Raw genomic sequence first — 18,702 nt, 5'->3', positions numbered from 1 at the left:
CAGCCCCAGAGCTTCCAAGAGGGATTGTTAGAGCTCAGAAATGGAGCAGTGAGATAAAGGCACTTGGTGAGAAGCCTGACTGATGACCTGAGTTCAGTGTCTGGGACCCACATAGTAGGAGAGAACAGACTCCCACCAAGTTGTACTCCAACTTCCACACTTGTGCTGTGGCGCACGCGCGCGCGCGCGCGCGCACACACACACACACACACACACACACACACACACACAAATGCTTTTTTTTTTTTTTTTTTTTTTAAGTAAGTTAGGGAAAAACAGAAAATCAAGGGTGTTTTTTCCATTTTGGTTTGTTTTGATTGTGAACTAGGTAAGAGAGCCATGTCTACATTTTGGCAGAGGAAAATAAAGCCAGTTTAGCGCATTTCAAAAGAGCCTCAGTAACTGGATGGAAAGATGCTTATGGGCTTTGTCTCGGGCAAATCCTAGGATCGTCTTTTGTGGTCCCAGCTGCTGCATTAGTCATTGTGCAGCTGAGCCCGGCAGCACCTTTGGGACCCAAAGCGTGACTTGTCCCAGCACCTGCTGTTCCCAGACACAGACACAGGCGGACACAGCATGGCAGATGGCTGGGGGTGGGGGTGGGGTGAGTCAGGAAGACCAGAAAGAAAGCAAACCTTGCTGGGCGCCTGGGCAGACTCCTTGCATTCTCAGGGGAGCGGTCAGTGCAGCAGAGTGGGGGGGGGGGGGAGAGTCCAGACCTGAGTAGCCAGCTGTCCCTGGAGAAGGCTGCCCCGGCAGCTGCAGAGGAGCAATGGGAGCCTCACACGGTCCCAGCCCACGGCAACACTGTGTGTGCATGCAGCCTCAAACAGCTGCAACCCTGGGAGCACCTGTCTAGACAGCAGTAGGTGATGAGCCAAGGCCAGCAAGCTGCCAACAAAAGGCACAAATGAGGCGAGCAGGAAGCCCGAGGCATTTCATCCTTTCAGCAAATGTCCATTGAAAAATGTCAACATGGGATGTTTCAGCAATTACAGCTTTATTGTTCTGTTCAGAAGGGAGTACATTTCTTTATTGAAAATACTGTTTATAAAGAGAATATAGGAGTGTATTAAGTAAGCAGTGAGGGTCCCCTTGCTCTAACCTCTGTTCCCATTCTACAGAGGGAATCACTGTAAATTACATGCTATGTGCTCTTCGGGACTTTGTGTATATAAGACCAACTTAAAGAACAAAACAAACCCTATATTGCCAGACATGGTGGTACAGGTTGTAATGCCCAGTACTTGGAAGGCAGAGGCAGAAGGATTGTTTTAAGGCCAACCTGGGCTACATGAAACAAAACCAGCCTAATGTAGCCAAGCATTGTGGTACACCACCTATAATCAAAACACTTAGCCTGGAATGGTGGCGCACACCTTTAATGCCAGCACTTGGAAGGCAGAGGTAGGTGGATCTCTGTGAGTTCAAGTTCAGCCTGGTCTAGAAAACAAGTTCCAGGACAACCTATTACACAGAGAAACCCTTGTCTCAAAACTGCCCCCTTGCCCCAGGGGGGGAAAATACAGGCTGAGGCAAAAGGATTACAAATGAAAACCCCACAACTAAGTGTGTATATTGTCTAAGCAAAGGCCACAATCACAGTGTGCTTGTTCAATGCACTCAGCTGTCCCGTCACTCTGAACTGCTGTGAGGTATCCACAACACAAATGTCATGAGGGATGTTTCATCTTGTGTTTTTTATTAATGCCCACACTGCTGCAGTGAGCAACCTTAGACAAGGATCCCTGTACTCTGCTCTGAATGCCCGTGCTATTGAAACCAGCAGCTCCACTGGGCGAGGGAGCCTGTATGTTAGAATGCACAGGGAATCCCAGTACAGGTGGAGGTGAGAGGGTCAGGAATTCAAGGTCATCCCTGGCTACATAGCAACTTTGAGGCCATCCTGGGCTGTAAGAAATTCCCATCTAAAAAAAACAAAAAAAAAACAAAACAAAAAAAAAAACAAGGGGCTATTGTGTAGCTCTGTGGTAGAGCAGGTGGACAGTATGTAAGGTTCCAACCCAGCATCAAAAAAATTAATTAATTAATTAAAAACACACCCCCAAAATGTATTTGATCCTGCTAATTGGTCTTGGAAAGCAAGTGACATCCCCCCAACCCATACACCATGTTAGTGCCTCAAAGAGTAATCTTAAGGAACAACTTAGCCCAGTGTGGTGGTGCGCACCTTTAATCCCAGCACTTGGTAGGCAGAGGCAGGCAGCTCTGTGAGTTCGAGGCCAGCCTGGTCTACAGAATGAGTTCCAGCACAGCCAGGGCTACGTAGTGAGACGGTCTCAGAAAAAACAAAGGAACAAATGACGTCCAAAGCCACACCCACCTATACACTTGTCTTGTGCTCAGCAGAGATTCACACATTCAGAAGCTCCAGCAGGACTCCAGGCTAAGACCCCTCTTTACAAAGGAAAGCCATGACCACGCCCTTTCTCCCTAAGAGTCACTGAACTCAATCAATGCTCAGCCATCAGGCTAACCTCACCCTCTCCTGTGTGTCCTGCAGGTGATTCAAAAGTACTAACCAAAGATGGCTCTGGGACTGCCACCTTGGAAATGTCACACAAGGAAAGCAGTAATAAAGTGACCATATGAATCATACCCTGGTACGAGTCTGTCTTATTAATCAGACCCCCTAACCTCAGGGCCCGGAAAACAAGGCCTGTGGAGGAGCCTGGTGTGGTGGTGCATGCTGTAATCCCAGTGCTCAGGAGTCAGGATGGAGATTTTGAGGGCAGCCTAAGCTACAAAGTCAGAACCCAGCTCAAAAATAAACAAGGCTTGGCACCCCTACATCTGAGCTCAAATGGATGTTGATAAAGCAAAGATACTGACCGAAACCAGAAAAAAAGAAAACTAAGTAAAAGTCAGGACAGCTTTAAAGACCCCAGGGGCAGCACCTTCTCCAGGGAAGCCCAGCATTTCACCACTGCACAATCACTGCCATCAGGGGACAGGTTCACTGGGAGCAAGACACTGGGAGACAGAGGTGGGGACTCAGGATAGCCGAGCTCTGTCAAGGTGTCTCCAGTAGGGTAACCATGGACCTTCAAGACAGGAGACTTGATCTGTGGGGGCTCCTGGGCTCAGACAGGGATCTTAGAAGACATGGAGAAAAGCTCAGAAAATACAAAGGTCTGTTTTATAGAGAAGAACGAAACAGGAGTGGGGATGACACAGGCCAAAGGAAGCCCTTTGGCCCAAGGTTGATTCTTTAAGAATAAATAAGGAAGAATGACTCCTTCTGGAAACTTCAACAAAACTCACAGATCCAGGTGTTCACACTGGGCCAGCTGGACTGTGGGGTTTGGGAAGGAGAGATGCTGGTGTGTCTGAGCCACAGACCACTGTGGACAGTGGTCCTCCAGTGGGGGCTGTTATGTCCCCTAGGGCATGTGTGACAATGTCTACAGACATTTCTGGTTGGCAGAACTCAGGAGGGGTGCTCCTGGCAGCTGGCAGGTAGAGACCAGAGATGGCTCAAAATACCCTACAATACACAGGTCAGTCCCATGAAAGATTATGCAACCCCACATGTCAACAGTGCAGCAGCAGAAAGCCCTGCTCCAGGGAGGACCTGGGAGTCACAGGCCACAGTCCCTGACCACAGATGATGAGGCCAGGTGGCAGCCACAGCACTCTGTTCCTCTCCTTCCACTGCTCTGTATCTCTCACCAACCCGGATGCTGCTAGGAGCCCGTCTGCCCCATTTCCAAAAACCTGGCTTTCCAGGACAGTTCTGGCCTCAGCCACGTCCAGGCCACAAAGGTTTAGGGGAGGACATTGAGGCAATGAGCAGCCCCAGACTCATTGAGTTTTAAAAAACAGTTTTTTCCGGAGGAAGTTAAAACAGCCAGGAATCTGCTTATAAATCCCCTTCTCAGAAACAGCATTGGCGACCTGCAAAACAGAACCAGAGGTGGAATTTATGAGTTCAGTGTCGTTGTCGGAGGCTGTAACTGAGGGCGAGGGCCACTGAAGGGACATCTGAAGGAAGGCTACTCCACCTACAGCCTCCTCAGGTGGGTTGTGGAACAAACACCTCAGCAACTGTAAAAGAATAGAAAATTCAAGTTCTCTAATACAAAAATTCACAATTCCAATCAGAATGAAAGGCTGGGGTTAAGGAAGGTGGGGAAAGGGGGGACCCACACATGCTGCTCGGCTGTCCCCATCCTGTAGGGCTCCACTCAGGACCAGAAGGGACTCCTATAGCCCTAAGGTGTGCACCTCAGCAGAGCAGTGGAAACCCTCAGGGCCCTCCTTGTTGTGGAGTATTATTTAACTAGGCAAAGATGTGTTAATTTGTTTATGCTGCGGAATATTACTTTAACTGTGTAAAGGTGTGTTGCATTTGTTTATGCTGCATTTGTTTAATCATGTAAAGATGTGTTGCATTTGTTTCACCTTGTCTGCCTAAGGCACCTGATTGGTCTAATAAAGAGCTGAATGGCCAATAGCTAGGCGGGAGAGGGATGGGTGGGGCTGGTGGGCAGAGAGAATAAATAGGGGGAGGCGGCGGCCATGCCGAGGGCAAGAAGCCAGGCAGCCGCCAGCCAGACGCTGGGAGAAGCAGTGAAAGTAAGGTACAGAAGGAAAGAAAAGTGAAAAGCCCCGAGGCCAAAGATGGATAAAGAGAAACAGGGTAATTTAAGTGAAAAGAGCTAGCCAGAAACGGGCCTAAACTAAAGCTGAGCATTCACAACTTATTTAATAAATCTCCATGTCATGATTTGGGAGCTGGTTGGTGGCCCAAAAGAAAAAGCCTGGTTCACTCGTGGGGAGCAAGTGCCCCGGGCTGGCTGCTGTGAAGCAAGGCACCACCATGCCCTTCCCTGTTCATTCTCTTTGAGGCCTCCAGGAAGGGGACACTCTAGACAGAAGCACAATGCCTGATGGTCAATAGTCAATGACATGGGGCTCTAGATGTAGCTCAGTTGGGAGGTTACTTGTCTAGCACGAATGACACCCTGGATTTCACCCCTAGCACTGCACAAATTGGGTGTGGTGATTAATCCCAGCACTCAGGAAGTAGAGGCAGGAGGATCAAAAGTTCAAGTCCATTGTTCACTACACAGCAAGTTCTAGACCAGCCTGGGCTACACGTGACTCTATCTAAAAAGAGGGCATGTGGGGGACTCCCACAGGATTAAGGGAGAGGCACATGGCCAGGTTTCAGGGTACCATGCTCTTGCCACCTGGCACTTAAGACCACTCTGTCACCTGGGAACCAGGTGTCTGCCTGGGCATCGGTCTCTAAGGAGGCAGGGGGAGACAGCACTTTGCAAAGAGGACAAATGTCATCGCCATGGACCCGTTCCTCATTTGAGAGGCAAGGCGCTCCCTGATTCTCAGCCAGAGCCCATCAGCCTTTGCAGCTGGCTAGGGCCTGCTGCCCTGCTCTCCAGGCCTCTCCGGCCCTCAGGAAGAAGTACTTACCCTGAGGAGGAGGGACTGCAGGTCTTCAGAGCGAGCCCACTGTTCCAGGACGCTGTCCAGGGTCTCGATGTACCAGGAGCCACCCTTCTTGTCTCTCCAGGAGACAAAACCTGCAGGAGGGAAGACTGAACTCTGCCACGGAGCGGAGGGGCACACTCCTTGGCAGAGTATGCAGGCTACAGCCAGATCCAGACTGTGGCTCACGGACAGGTGGCAAGGGCGGCCCATCCCTACGGCTCCCTGCTACACCCCACTTGACTGGCTGTGGCTCCCATCTTCTCAGTCTGGAAACCAAGGTTCTGGGAAGTCAGGGGTCTCAAGAAGGTTGAAGCATGTACCTCATGGCTCCCTTACCGCCACTCGCCCAACACTGCTCTGAGGGAAGTGCCAGCCCCCTCCCTCGTTTACTCTGCAGGACAACCCCAAAAGGTTACTGTTCTTCACCTGCATGTCAGTCTGAAGCCTGCTTCCCTGAGAAGCGGCTCAGGAGAGGTAAAGTGACTTGCCCAGGACAGATGAGCTCACCTGGGAAAGTGGAATAGGATACGAGGATGTCACTGGGGGTGGGTAAACTTGACACGGCATCCAGCTGGTCAAAGGTCCTTGGGCCTTCCTGGTACGGGACAGCGTCTGGCTCCGAGTCGCTGTCAAAGGCCCCACCTTGAGAGGAAGTGCTGGCCACCTCAAAGCCATGGTCTTTCTGCTCTGTAGGGGCAGAAACAGACACCCAATGTCACTACACTGTAGAACCACTATAGCACAGGTGCTTCTCCTGAAAACGGACAGCCGGGACCTGAAGGCTTCTCTTGTGAGCGCTGCCAATCTTGGAAGGAAACTGGGACTGGATATGGTGGAGCACACCTGTTTTGTCTTGAGACAGCGTCTCACTATGCAGCCCTGGCTGTCCTGGAACTCACTACATAGACCAGGCTGGCCTCGGACTCACAAAAATGCCTCCCCAGTGCTGAGATTAGACACATAAGCCATCACACCTGGCAGAGTATTTATTTTTAATTGTGTGTGGAGGTGAGGTTTGTGCACACGCATGCAGTTGCCCACAGCGGCCACAAGAGGGTGTTGGATCCCCTGGAGCTGCAGTTACTGGAAGCTGCCCAAAGAGGTTGCTGGGAACTGAACTGAGCCATCTCTCCAGCCCCTTGCATGCACTCTTAACCAGAGTCATCGACTGGGTCCCCTCATAGTGTGCACTCTTTACCGACCTACCTCTCCAGGGCCTTGAATTTTTCACCACTCACCACTCCGCTTCTGCTTCCTAAACAGCTGAGATTACAGGTCTGGGCTAACAGGCCCAAGCATTTATAATTTTTGAACTACCCTAATCATTCCATGGTATCCCAAAGAAGAAATCCAAACTATACCAAACAGGGGGCCGACAAGATGGCTCAGTAGGTACTTGCTGCCAAGCCTGGATCCACATGGTGGAAAGAGAGAACTGACTCCAAGTTTGAACTTACACACTAAGTTGTATGTGTGTATGTATGTGTGTGCCAAACAGATTTATATTTATACTATATTAAAACCTTTAACTGCAACTTTGCAGCAAACACACACCCCAAATAAAGAAAACTACAGGTAACCCACAATTTTTTTGTTTTGTTTTGGTTTTTCAAGACAGGGTTTCTCTATGTAGTTTTGGTGCCTGTCCTAGGTCTCGCTCTGTAGACCAGGCTGGCCTCGAACTCACAGAGATCCGCCTGGCTCTGCCTCCCAAGTGCTGGGATTAAAGGCGTGCACCACCCCACCAAACCCACAATTTTCTAAGGAAATAATTCAGATGCAGCCCCCAGCACTCTATGGAGACCCCATGTAGTGTAAGCTGATGAACAGTCATAATCCAATGGGCCACAGTTGGGAAGTGGATGTGGGGAAGAGGGAAGTCAGAGGGACACTGGCCACATCTCTACTCATGTGTCATCCTTAGTCTACAAACTGGATAGGAAGGCCGAGTGTGCAGGTTACATGCCACTGTATACATGGAGGGACTGATTGCCCCATATCATACATGGAGGGACTGATTCCCCCTATACCATACATGGAGGGACTGATTCCCCCATATCATACATGGAGGGACTGATTCCCCCTATACCATACATGGAGGGACTGATTCCCCCTATATCATACATGGAGAGACTGATTCCCCCTATATCATACATGGAGGGACTGATTCCCCCTATACCATACATGGAGGGACTGATTCCCCCTATACCATACATGGAGGGACTGATTCCCCCATATCATACAAGGAGGGACTGATTGCCCCATATCATACATGGAGGGACTGATTGCCCCATATCATACATGGAGGGACTGATTCCCCCATATCATACATGGAGGGACTGATTCCCCCTATATCATACATGGAGGGACTGATTCCCCCTATACCATACATGGAGGGACTGATTCCCCCTATACCATACATGGAGGGACTGATTCCCCCTATATCATACATGGAGGGACTGATTCCCCCTATATCATACATGGAGGGACTGATTCCCCCTATACCATACATGGAGAGACTGATTCCCCCTATATCATACATGGAAGGACTGATTCCCCCTATACCATACATGGAGGGACTGATTCCCCCATATCATACGTGGAGGGACTGATTCCCCCATATCATACATGGAGGGACTGATTCCCCGTATATTATACAGCAGGAAAGGATAGACATTCATGACCCAGAGGCTGCATCCACATGGAGAGTTTATTATAATGAGGGATAAAGAATATTTATACTTGGGTTGGGGATTTAGCTCAGTGGTAGAACGCTTGCCTAGCAAGCATAAGACCCTGAGTTCAATCCTCAGCTCAAAAAAAAAAAGAATATTTATACTCATAAGCTCTAAAATCCTAAAAAAATTAAAAAAAAAAATTAAAAAAGGGTCACCTCAGCCTGAGCCACAGCTGGACTCTGGCCAAGAGCGTGTGACACGCTTGTACGATAATTGTGTCACACTGACAGCACCACACCAGTTACTGGCTCTGGAGGAACTTTCTCAAGCCCGGTCCTGTGCCACCTCCTAACAAAAGGCAGGTGATATGTTACCTCTTAAATTAGAATGATAAATTTGGCCGGGCGGTGGTGGTGGCGGCAGCGGTGGCAGCGCACGCCTTTAATCCCAGCAGAGGCAGGCGGATCTCTGTGAGTTCAAGGCCAGCCTGGGCAACAGAGTGAGTTCCAGGAAAGGCACAAAGCTACACAGAGAAACCCTGTCTCTAAAAAAAAAAAAAAAAAAAAAATGGTAAATTTGAAAACAGCAACAGTAATTACTAAAATCCTGGGCCTCATTTGCATGTACGTGAACAAGACAACCAGCCAGGCAGGGGACAGGGAAGTCACTGTGTTTCTGTTCTTAGGTGACATGGTGTCACCAGGTGGCAAAAGCATTAAACAGCAGGTCACACTTCCTGGTGGGGGCAAAGCTAGACAAAGAGGGAGGGTAGATGGGATCTCATATAGTCGAGGCTAGCCTGATACCAGTTTTTGGTCTGTGTAGCTCTGGCTGCCCTGGAACTCACTATGTGGACTGGCAGTACTCAGACACCCTCCTGCCTCTGCCTCCTGAGCGCTGGGATTAACCTTGTCAAGGAAGGGGGAGGCTAGGGCAGATTTCCTGGTGGCAATGACAATAAACTGCAAGCAGAGAGAATGGAAGAGTTAGGGGCTATAGAGGTGGCTCAGCCAGTGATAGCACTTGACGCTCTTGTAGAAGGCCCGGGTTTGGTTCCCAGCACCCACATGGCAGCTCACAACTATCTCTAACTGCAGCTCCAGGAGATCTCATGCCCTCTTCTGACCTCCACAGGCTTCTGCACACTTGTGGGACACATACATGCATGCAAAATACCTACATACATTAGTCTTTTTTTTTTTTTTTTAAAAAAAAGGGCCAATGGGCCGTGGTGGTTCACCCCTTTAACACTCGGGAGCACTCAGGAGGCAGAGGCAGCCGGATCTCTGTGAGTTCGAGGCCAGCCTGGGATACAGAGTGAGTCCCTGCCTCAAAAAAACAAAATAAATAACCGGGAGCAAGCCAGGGCCTGCACCACCCTGTGAAGGTTGATCTGTGCTGAGGAGAGCATAAGAGGACATGGCAGACCAGGCGTAGGGTGGCACAGTGGCAGAGTCCAAGCCACCAAAGGCCTTGATGGCACTTCTGCGCACTTGTGGTCACTGACATACATGCATGCAAAATACCCACACACATTAGTCTTACAAAAAAAAGAAGGCCGGGTGGTGGTGGCGCACACCTTTAATCCCAGCACTCGGGAGGCAGAGCCAGGCGGATCTCTGTGAGTTTAAGGCCAGCCTGTCTACAGAGCGAGACCCAGGACAGGCACCAAAACTACACAGAGAAACCCTGTCTCAGGGGAAAAAAAGAAAAAAAAAAGCCAATGGACAGTGATGGCTCAGGCCTTTAATTCCAGCACTCGGGAGGCAGAGGCAGGTGGATCTCTGAGTTCAAGGCCAGCCTGGTCTACAGAGCAAGTTCCAGGACAGCCAGGGCTACACGAGAAACCCTGTCTCGAAAACTCAAAAAAATAAAATGAGGGGTTGGGGATTTAGCTCAATGGTAGAGCGCCTGCCTAGCAAGCGCAAGGCCCTGGGTTCGATCCTCAGCTCCAAAAATAAATAAATAAATAGATAAAACTAAAAAAATAAATAAATAAAAAGAGGTCTGAAGAGTAAGACCATTCATATGTGTGGGACCAAAATCCTACTTGCGACTAAAACTGTGTGAGATTGAGAGACGCGAACACAGGCAAACTGCCGTTGTCCTGGAAGCTGGCGTCCCACTCAGCTCTGTTCCTAGTTCCCTCTATCTTTCAGGGGTCAGAGCTGGCACACCACCGCAGAACACCCTGTATCAGAAAAAGGGTGGACAAGAGGGCATCTCTGTGGTCTAAGAGCACAACGCAGCTTCTCCCACCATGTTGTCAATATTCTGCTAAAAGAGTATTGGCAACAAGAGGGGGCATGAGGTGACCCTGGGCCCTGCGGTCGGGTGGGGGGGTGCAGGAAGGGGTTCCCTGGGACAGAATGGCCAGAGTTCCTTGTCATTATCTAGCCTAACACACTAAAAGACCAGTATCTACTTGTTTTGTTCTCAGGCGTGTGTGTATGTATGTGAATATAAGCATGTGTTTGTGAGTGCACATGTGAGCACATGCATGTGGGGACCAGAGGACAATATCGAGTATCTTTCTTAATCATTCCCACCTTGTTTTTCGAGACAAGGTCTCTTGCTGGACTGGCTAGCCAGCAAGCCCAAGAGACCTCCTGTCTCCACCTCCCCACACTGGGATCACAGGTAGGCACCACTGTGCCTGGCTTTCTGTGGGTGCTGGGGCTCAGACTCAAGAGCTCCTTGTTTTCATGGCAGGCATTTTACAGATGGGGCTATCCCTCCTACCCTATTTTATTTGTTTTTACAGAAACTCTGGAGCTGAAGTCATCAAAGTCACATGAGCTTGTGACATCACTGCACCAAACTCCTCAGATGATGTTAGGCCTGTGGCGGCTAGGTGGAAGTCCTGCTATACACCACTGTGTGTGGAGAACCCCCTGGACTCAGTGAGGGGCTAGGTGGGGAAGGGAGCAGGCAGTGGCTTTTAACCTGCCAGTTGTGCTCACAGGGGGCTGAGTGCCACTTACCACCACCACAAGCCTGGATGAAGAACAATTTTGGTTTCCCGCCCAGGCTAGGGCAGCCAGTCCCATTGAAGATGTTCACAATTTTCTCTATGGACACGGAGCATCCATCTGTGCCATAGACAGCACCCGGGAACTGCAGGTGGCTGGCCTAGAGAACAAGGCACTTTGATTATAAAAACAAGACTGGGTAGAAATCCAGAGGTCTGTCCCAAGGCTTTGTGTGGGTAGGTCAATATTCAGAAGGCTCTAGGCAGGAACACCCATTGACGGAGATGGAGCAAGCTGTTTAGCATCGATTCCGAGGGGCCTGACTTGTTTAACTATGGGAGCCAAGGAGCCTGAGAGTTCAGGCCAGCTGTGTCCAGACCAAGTGTTCCCACACCACCAGTGTCAGTATCACCCAAAGACTTGCATAAAATGCTGGTTTCCAGATCTCACCTAGACCTCCAAAATCAGACTTTTAGTCCTCCAGCCCATCTGAAGCAGCTGAACACAGAGCAACATTTATTTTGTTGTTGTTATTGTGTGTGTATGTGCGTATGGATGCCCACATACATAAGGAGATCAGAAAACAACAGGAGTCGACTCTCTCCTTACACTATATGGGTTCTAGGTTGCCAGGTTTGGCAGCAAGCACTTTTATCTGCTGGGCCATCTCGCTGGCCCCCAGTCCCTCAACTTAAAAGATGAAGGATCTGAGACCTGGGCAGGGGTAGAGACTTAGCCACTAGTGCATTAGTGGCCAAGCACCAGACAGATCCCAACATCCTGTGTTCCATCCAACAGTAAAAGGCCTGGAATATACAACATGGAGCACAGTGGAGGTGAGGATGCAGTGGAGGTGAAGGATGCAGTGGAGGTGAGGATGCAGCAGAGGTGAGGATGCAGCAGAGGTGAGGATGCAGCAGAGGTGAGGATGCAGCAGAGGTAAGGATGCAGAGGAAAGATTCCCGCAACTGGTTTCTGAACTGGAGAAGGCAGTTTTGTGGACAGGTCTTTCTTAAGTCTTCCTTCCCATACTGGACAGGGCTTCCCCTGTCCCACGCACGAAGGCAACTCCTCAGAGGCCCACAGGGCCCTGAAGACAGCAGAGTGAGACAGGGCCTCACTTCTTTCTCTCCAAAGCTAAGGGTGCCGTGGACACAGAAGGGACATTGCTACTGCAGGGCCTGTCAAGGCTTAAGAGGAGAGGCTTCCTACCTGGCAGCCATGAGAGAGGATGACCACCACAAAGCAGTCCAGGGCATGGTGGTCCCGCTGTGCCATCTCCACCAAAGCCGCGACCATTTTCTACAAAGGAAGGTAGCAGGTAAGACAGAGGCACCAATGGAGATCTGACCTGCAGGGGCCAGCCAGAGGCCACGACATAGCACTCTGCTCCTAGTACTGAAGCTGTGATGGACACAGTCAACATACCAGCACCACTTGGAGGAAAAGATGCTATGCGTGGTCACCAGCCATTTAATTTCCATGATAATTTTACAATGATTACTCTTGCTTCTAAACAGGGAAACTGAGGCATAAGAGGTCAAGGAGTAGGCACTGAGAAAGCCAGTCCTCAGACTCTCTTTCTCTAAGTCTGATGCTTGAACCCACAGCCAGCTGCCCATGTCATTTCCCACAGTCCCATGGACATGTCTGGGGCACTCATGGGACAGTGACTGACCTTGGCAGTCAGGTCATTCTTCACCTCCACCATGAAATGCAGCCAGCGGAAGCGGTGCTGAAGCCTCTCACAGTCCACACTGGAGCCAGTGCGTGTGCTGAGCCCCGAGGAAGGGCAGAAGTTCACATTGTTGATGATGAGGCAGTGGCCACAGGGGTCCGCATCCAGGGTGTATGCCTGCACAATGACAGATTTCCAGTGGCATGGGGGGGGGGGGCTCAGTGCACTCCTCAGGAGAAGCAGTTAAGAGCACTGGATGCTGTTGTGGAGGACTTGGGTTCAATTCCCAGAGCTACATGGTAGCTCACAGCTGTCTGTAACTCCAGTGCCAGGGGATATGACACCCTCTTTTGGCTTTTGTGATGCACAGACATACATGTAGACAGAACACCCATACACATAAAATAATTCCTTAAAAATACCAAAAAAAAAAAAAAAAGCAAAAACAACCAACGCAGACACATTCACCCCAAAGGGACTTTAAACACCATGCACCTTAGGGGCACTGGCCCAGGGCTCACCTGAGGAGTACATGATAGGTTCTGTCACAGCAGTCTCAGGCCAGGGCCACACTCTGATCTCCTGAGACAGCTTTCACCCCAGGCTCAGACCCAGGAACTTCCTCTTCCATGGCCTGTCCATGGGTCTGATCACTTTAAGTGAATATTCCTTTGCCTGACTTTTTCTCCCCAGCACACGGCTCTGCAGGTTAAGTGGTCCTTGTCCCCAACAAGGAGAACTCCAGCAGCACATGGGAGCCAGAGAGTGTATACATGGGAAGGACAGCCTGAGAGGCTTGCCCTGAAGTAGACATCCTTGGGGATACAGCTCTTCTGTAGGTTTCAAATCTGACTTTACAGGGGCAGGTGGGCAGGATGGGTGGGACAGAGCGCTCCAGCTGGGGTCAGAAGCCATGGAGAGTGGTGACTGGAACCGAAGTTCCCCGACCAGGCAGGGTTCCTCGGCTCCTAGCTCAGCCATAAAGAAGGGCTTGGGGAAAAGACCAACTTTAATTACACGATGACTCACCATAGCTGTATGTCCCTTGATCTGCCCTGGAGCACCTGCAGAACAAGAGAGAAGAATGTGGGTGCTGGGGTTCAGCTGAGAAAGGCCAAGGAGCTGTGAAGACAGTCCCCACAGCAGGACTCCGGCAGAGGAGAGTCAAGCGACGCAGCCACCATGGAGAAGTGTCTGAAAGTTGCCAACATTAAACACACACTTCCACCCTTGAAAAGAGTTGGCCAAGAACGTTCACTAAGGTCTTATTCAAAAACCTCAAACTGTGATTCGGCCACTCAGGGGGGCATCCTAAAGAGAAGCCAACTAGTGATCCCCACAATGCCCTGGGTAACCCAGAGAGCACGAGGCTATGTTAGAAACAAGCAAGCCAGCCACTGAAATACAGACCACATCACTCCATTTCTACGAACTCCATAGCAGAAAGAAGTAAGGGAGGTAGGGGTGAGGGACAAGAGCAATGGCTGCTCCTGTGGAGGATCCAGGTTCTGGTCCCAGCAAACACACAGCAGTTCCCATTCATCCTTAACTCCATATCCAAGGAACCTGGCACACTATTATGGCCTCTGTGGTTGCCAGGCATGCATGCAGTACACATACATGCAGGCAAAACACTCAGAGATATAGAATAAAAATATCAAATAAACCTGTACAAGTTTCTGCTCCAAGTTCATGCCTTGTATTCCTGCCCTGACTAGTCTGTAACTCTAGGATCAGGGAATCTGATGCCCTCTTCTGGACTTCAATGGCACTGCACTCACGGGGACATACCCACACAGAAATACACATAATTTTTAGAGTACAATAAAAATATAATCTTAAAGAAAGAATAACCCAGCTGGGTAGTGGTGACACACACCTTTACTCCCAGCACTCGGGAGGCAAAGCCAGGCGAATCTCTGAGTTCGAGGCCAGCCTGGTCTACAAAGTTAGTTCTAGGACAGGCACCAAAAACTACACAAAGAAACCCTGTCTCTAAAAACAGAAAGAAAGAAGGAAAGAAAGAAAGAGAGAGAGAGAGAGAGAGAGAGAGAGAGAGAGAGAAAGAAAGAAAGAAAGAAAGAAAGAAAGAAAGAAAGGAAAACCAATGTGTCTATCAACGAAAAAAAGTGTGTTAAGCGCTTGTCATGCACCATGAAGACCTGAGTTCCATCCCCGGAGCCCACATAAAAAACCCAGGCACAGTGGCATATAACTCCAGCACTGCAAAGGCAAAGACATGCAGGCAAAATCCTGGGGCTCACTGGCCAGCCTAGACCCTTCTATCTATCAGTTCCAGGCCAGTGAGAGACCCTGTCTCCAAAATCAAAGTGGGGAGGGGACCAGAGAGGAGGCTCAGTAGTAAAGAGTACTTATTGCTGCTGGGCAGTGGTAGTGCACACCTTTAATCACAGCACTCAGGAAGCAGAGGCAGGTGGATCTCTATGGGTGTGAGGCTAGCCTGGTCTACAGAGCTAGTTCTAGGAAAGCCAGGGCTACACACAGAGAAACCCTGTATCAAAAAAAAAAAAAAAAAAAGTGTTCATTACAGGAGCTCTGGATCCAGTTCTCAGTACCCATGTAGTGATTTACAACCACCTGTAACTCCGCAGTCTTCTGACTTCTGTGAGTTTCTGCACTCATGTAGTACACATAAAACACTCAGGCACAGGCACACACACACACTCACATAAAACAAATATTTTAAAATAAAAGTGAAGTCGGAATGTCTTCTGAAGAATAACATCCAAAGTTGTCCTCTGACCTACTGATACTTACACTCCTGCACAAATGGCACACATGTGTGTACAAGTACACACACACACACACACACACACACACACACACACACACGGAATAAATAACTTCAGATAATTCAGAATGGGAACTACTGCCACCTAGCACTGAAGAAGAGTGGACTGTAGGTCTGCACACCACTACGACTGGAATGCAGACACAATGGGTGAAAGATGCTGACTCTACAGAGCTCCTAAAGTGGGATTTCATTCTCACTGATGTACAAAGATCAGCAAAAATGACAGACGTCGACAAACCCACAACAGCAATGACCTCAATTGCAGGAGTGGGTACTGACTGAAGAGACAAAGTCTCCTAGGATACTAAAATGTCCTGTAATGTGACAGTGTGTGGGTGGTGGCAACCCGTGTGCACACACACTCAAGTAAAAACCTTCCACCTGGGGTGTACGCATTTCACTGCACGCTGTTGTCATCTCTGGACAAATTATTTCACCTTCCTGGTTCTGAGCCTACCGAACTGAATCTAATGGTATCTACCTTGCAGGGGTGCAGGGAGGTAGGAGTATACGTCATGCAATATATATGTGTGCAGGGCAGAGTCCTAACAAACAGCTTCCCCACACCTTCTGTCAGGCGTGAGTACTTTCCGTCATCCACCAGAACCCAAAGGCAAACCCTGAGCCGCAGCTCCTTCTGGAAACACTCAGAGACAAGGAGCATCCAAAACAAACTCTTGCTTTTCAGATGGGCTGTAAAAATGACATCTTCTATATCAAAATGACATCTTCTATAGAATGATTGGAATATTCCACGCATCTCCTATGAGCATTCACTAAGACAAATACTAGAAATTAAATTAGAATTAAATTCTGAATCTTGACCCACCAATTTGTACTAGCCACCCCCCAAATAACCTCACTACACCTACCCAACAATCATTCTCTCAATACTCACAGACATCATGGGTTCTGCCAGAACCACTGTCCACTGGCCTGGGTGTTTCTGGTCTGAGAACCTCTGGCCTGAGCAGAGCAGGCCAGAGCTCTTCCGGCCCCAGCACCACTGGGGTGAGGTTTCCCAGGGCAGGCGGCGATGGGTCTGGCTTCACTACTCTCTGCTCCTTTGGCTTGAGTCCCATTGGTCCCAGGACCACAGGTACCAGGTGGTCTAGGGATTTAACAGCCTCTGGATCCTGCTTGGCTGCTTGCCGACTGGTTCGCAAAAATGAAGCCAGGGTGTCTTGGCCTGTGTCCTCTAAGCAGGAGATGAAGAGAGGGAGGGCCTGCCTCCCTCGGGTCTCAAGATCTGTGACCAGCTGCCTGGCCTGATCCCGCCGAGACCCACAGCCTGCCCGCTGTTTGGATAGAAAAACCAGACACTCATTACCCAGGGACATCTACTGACTCTCACCCTGTCTCCCTCCCACTTCTTATCTAGCACAAGCCTGGGACAGGCAAGCAGAAACTAATCCAGCAGCACACTGAATGCATGTCAGTCCCTCTGTGGCCTTTGCTTGCCTATCTACTACAGTGCTTTCAAAGATCCTACTGTGTGTCCAGCACTGTGCTAAGTGCTAATTAGCCCTACTAAAAGTAGCAAAGTGGTGGCCAATGGTTTACATGAGTTACTTAAAATTTTCTAAATTTGTTGCTAACATTTAAGTAAATAAGGGAATTTAATACAGAAATCAAGATTTCCAGCCTCTCCTTTTTGGAGGAAAGAGGTTGTTTTGCTTTATATGGAGGAGGGGGCACTTTCATTTTTGTTTTGGGGAAGGGAAAAGTTCTCCAGTAGCCAAGACTGGCTTTCAACTTCCTTCCATAGCTAAGGATGACCTTGAACTTCTGACTCTCCTGCTCTTGCTTTGGTTTTGCTTTTAAATTGTGTGTGTGTGTGTGTGTGTGTGTGTGTGTGAGAGAGAGAGAGAGAGAGAGAGAGAGAGAGAGAGGGAGTTGTGTGCTGGGACCCTGAGGAAGCCAGAAGAGGCAAGTGTATTTTTTTTTTTTAGGATCAAATGTTTTGCCAGGTGGTGGTGGTGCACACCTTTAATCCCAGCACTCGGGAGGCAGAGGCAGGAGAATCTGTGAGTTCGAGGCCAGCCTGGTCTACAGAGCTAGTTCCAGGACAGACACCAAAGCTACACTGAGAAACCCTGTCTCGAAAAACAAAATAAACAATAAACAAACAAATAAATAAATCAAATATCTTATTCTTCTGTTACCTCCATCAAATCCCTTCCCCCCACCCCCAAATCCTTCCTAAAGCATGCACTTGATACATAAAGGTCTGAGCAGAGAAGACAGGGCCTGCTGGGTCCTGGTGTTGTGTCCCACACAGAAGTGCGTCACCTCTGTTATCTCACTCGCCCTAGGACAGGATGGCCACTGTTCCATTTCACAGCCCAGGAAACTGAGGCTCACAGAGGGTAAGTGACTGGTAGAACGCGCCAGTGCAAGACTAAGGTGGGTGCCTAGGGCTCTTATACTTGAGCAGGAAAAATAACCGCCTACTTTCTCGAGAGAAATCCAAGTATTAACATGGTGCAATTTACAGTCGCTTTAGCAAACACTCCACAAAAGAGGTGCTTGGGGTTTTTCTATTTATTCTTCCGGACTCCATAAGAATCTGGGGGATTAACGGGGCTGAAGGCGGTGAGAGGAGGGCAGGAGCTCCGGGGTGGCTTTAGTCCCCATCTGCGCCGCGGGAAAAACTGAGGACGCAAGGGGGCGGGGCGCACCTGAATATCCTCGATCATGTCCCGAGTGAAGAGCTCTCGACTCAGCAAAGCGTCCCAGATCTCGGCGACCTGCAGCTCCCCCACTAAGCGCATCCGACAACGGCGCAGGAGCTGCCGGTCCGCTTCGTCCATGGCTAGCCGATTACGGTATCCCGGTTCCGTCCGCTTCCGGCCCTTGGGTCCCGCCCCCGCCCCCACGCTCCGCCCCCATATCGCCCTAGCAAGGGATCGCGCCTGGAGGAGGCCTCGCGGGCCAGCAGTCACTGAGACTCGTCCACTCGGCTCCGCCTCCCCAGACACCTCACAGCACCCCCAACCTTCTCACCTCCATCTCCCTACTCTCCCCGCTCCCTCCAACGCGCTCTCGGGCCCCGCCCCGGCACTTCGCCACGCCCTAAGATGT

The 18,702-nt window shown here is 49.8% G+C and overlaps 1 protein-coding gene across 1 annotated transcript; it reads right to left on the bottom strand.

Moving 5' to 3' along the window:
- Positions 1-3,141: 3,141 nt before the first annotated feature.
- Casp9 (caspase 9) lies at positions 3,142-18,602 on the bottom strand. Its single transcript, XM_036179826.1, has 9 exons — positions 18,300-18,602; positions 16,517-16,916; positions 13,833-13,867; positions 12,804-12,980; positions 12,338-12,427; positions 11,138-11,285; positions 5,983-6,162; positions 5,458-5,567; positions 3,142-3,918 (listed from the first exon to the last, which is right to left on the bottom strand). The coding sequence occupies exons 1-9, from the start codon at positions 18,429-18,431 to the stop codon at positions 3,826-3,828; spliced, it is 1,365 nt and encodes a 454-aa protein (XP_036035719.1). The 5' UTR covers positions 18,432-18,602; the 3' UTR covers positions 3,142-3,825.
- Positions 18,603-18,702: the final 100 nt, after the last annotated feature.

Source organism: Onychomys torridus, chromosome 2 (assembly GCF_903995425.1).
Source record: "Onychomys torridus chromosome 2, mOncTor1.1, whole genome shotgun sequence".
In the NCBI taxonomy this organism is placed as follows: Eukaryota; Metazoa; Chordata; class Mammalia; order Rodentia; family Cricetidae; genus Onychomys; species Onychomys torridus.
The sequence above is the reverse complement of the archived record's forward strand: the minus strand, read 5'-3'. Positions and strand labels throughout refer to the sequence as shown.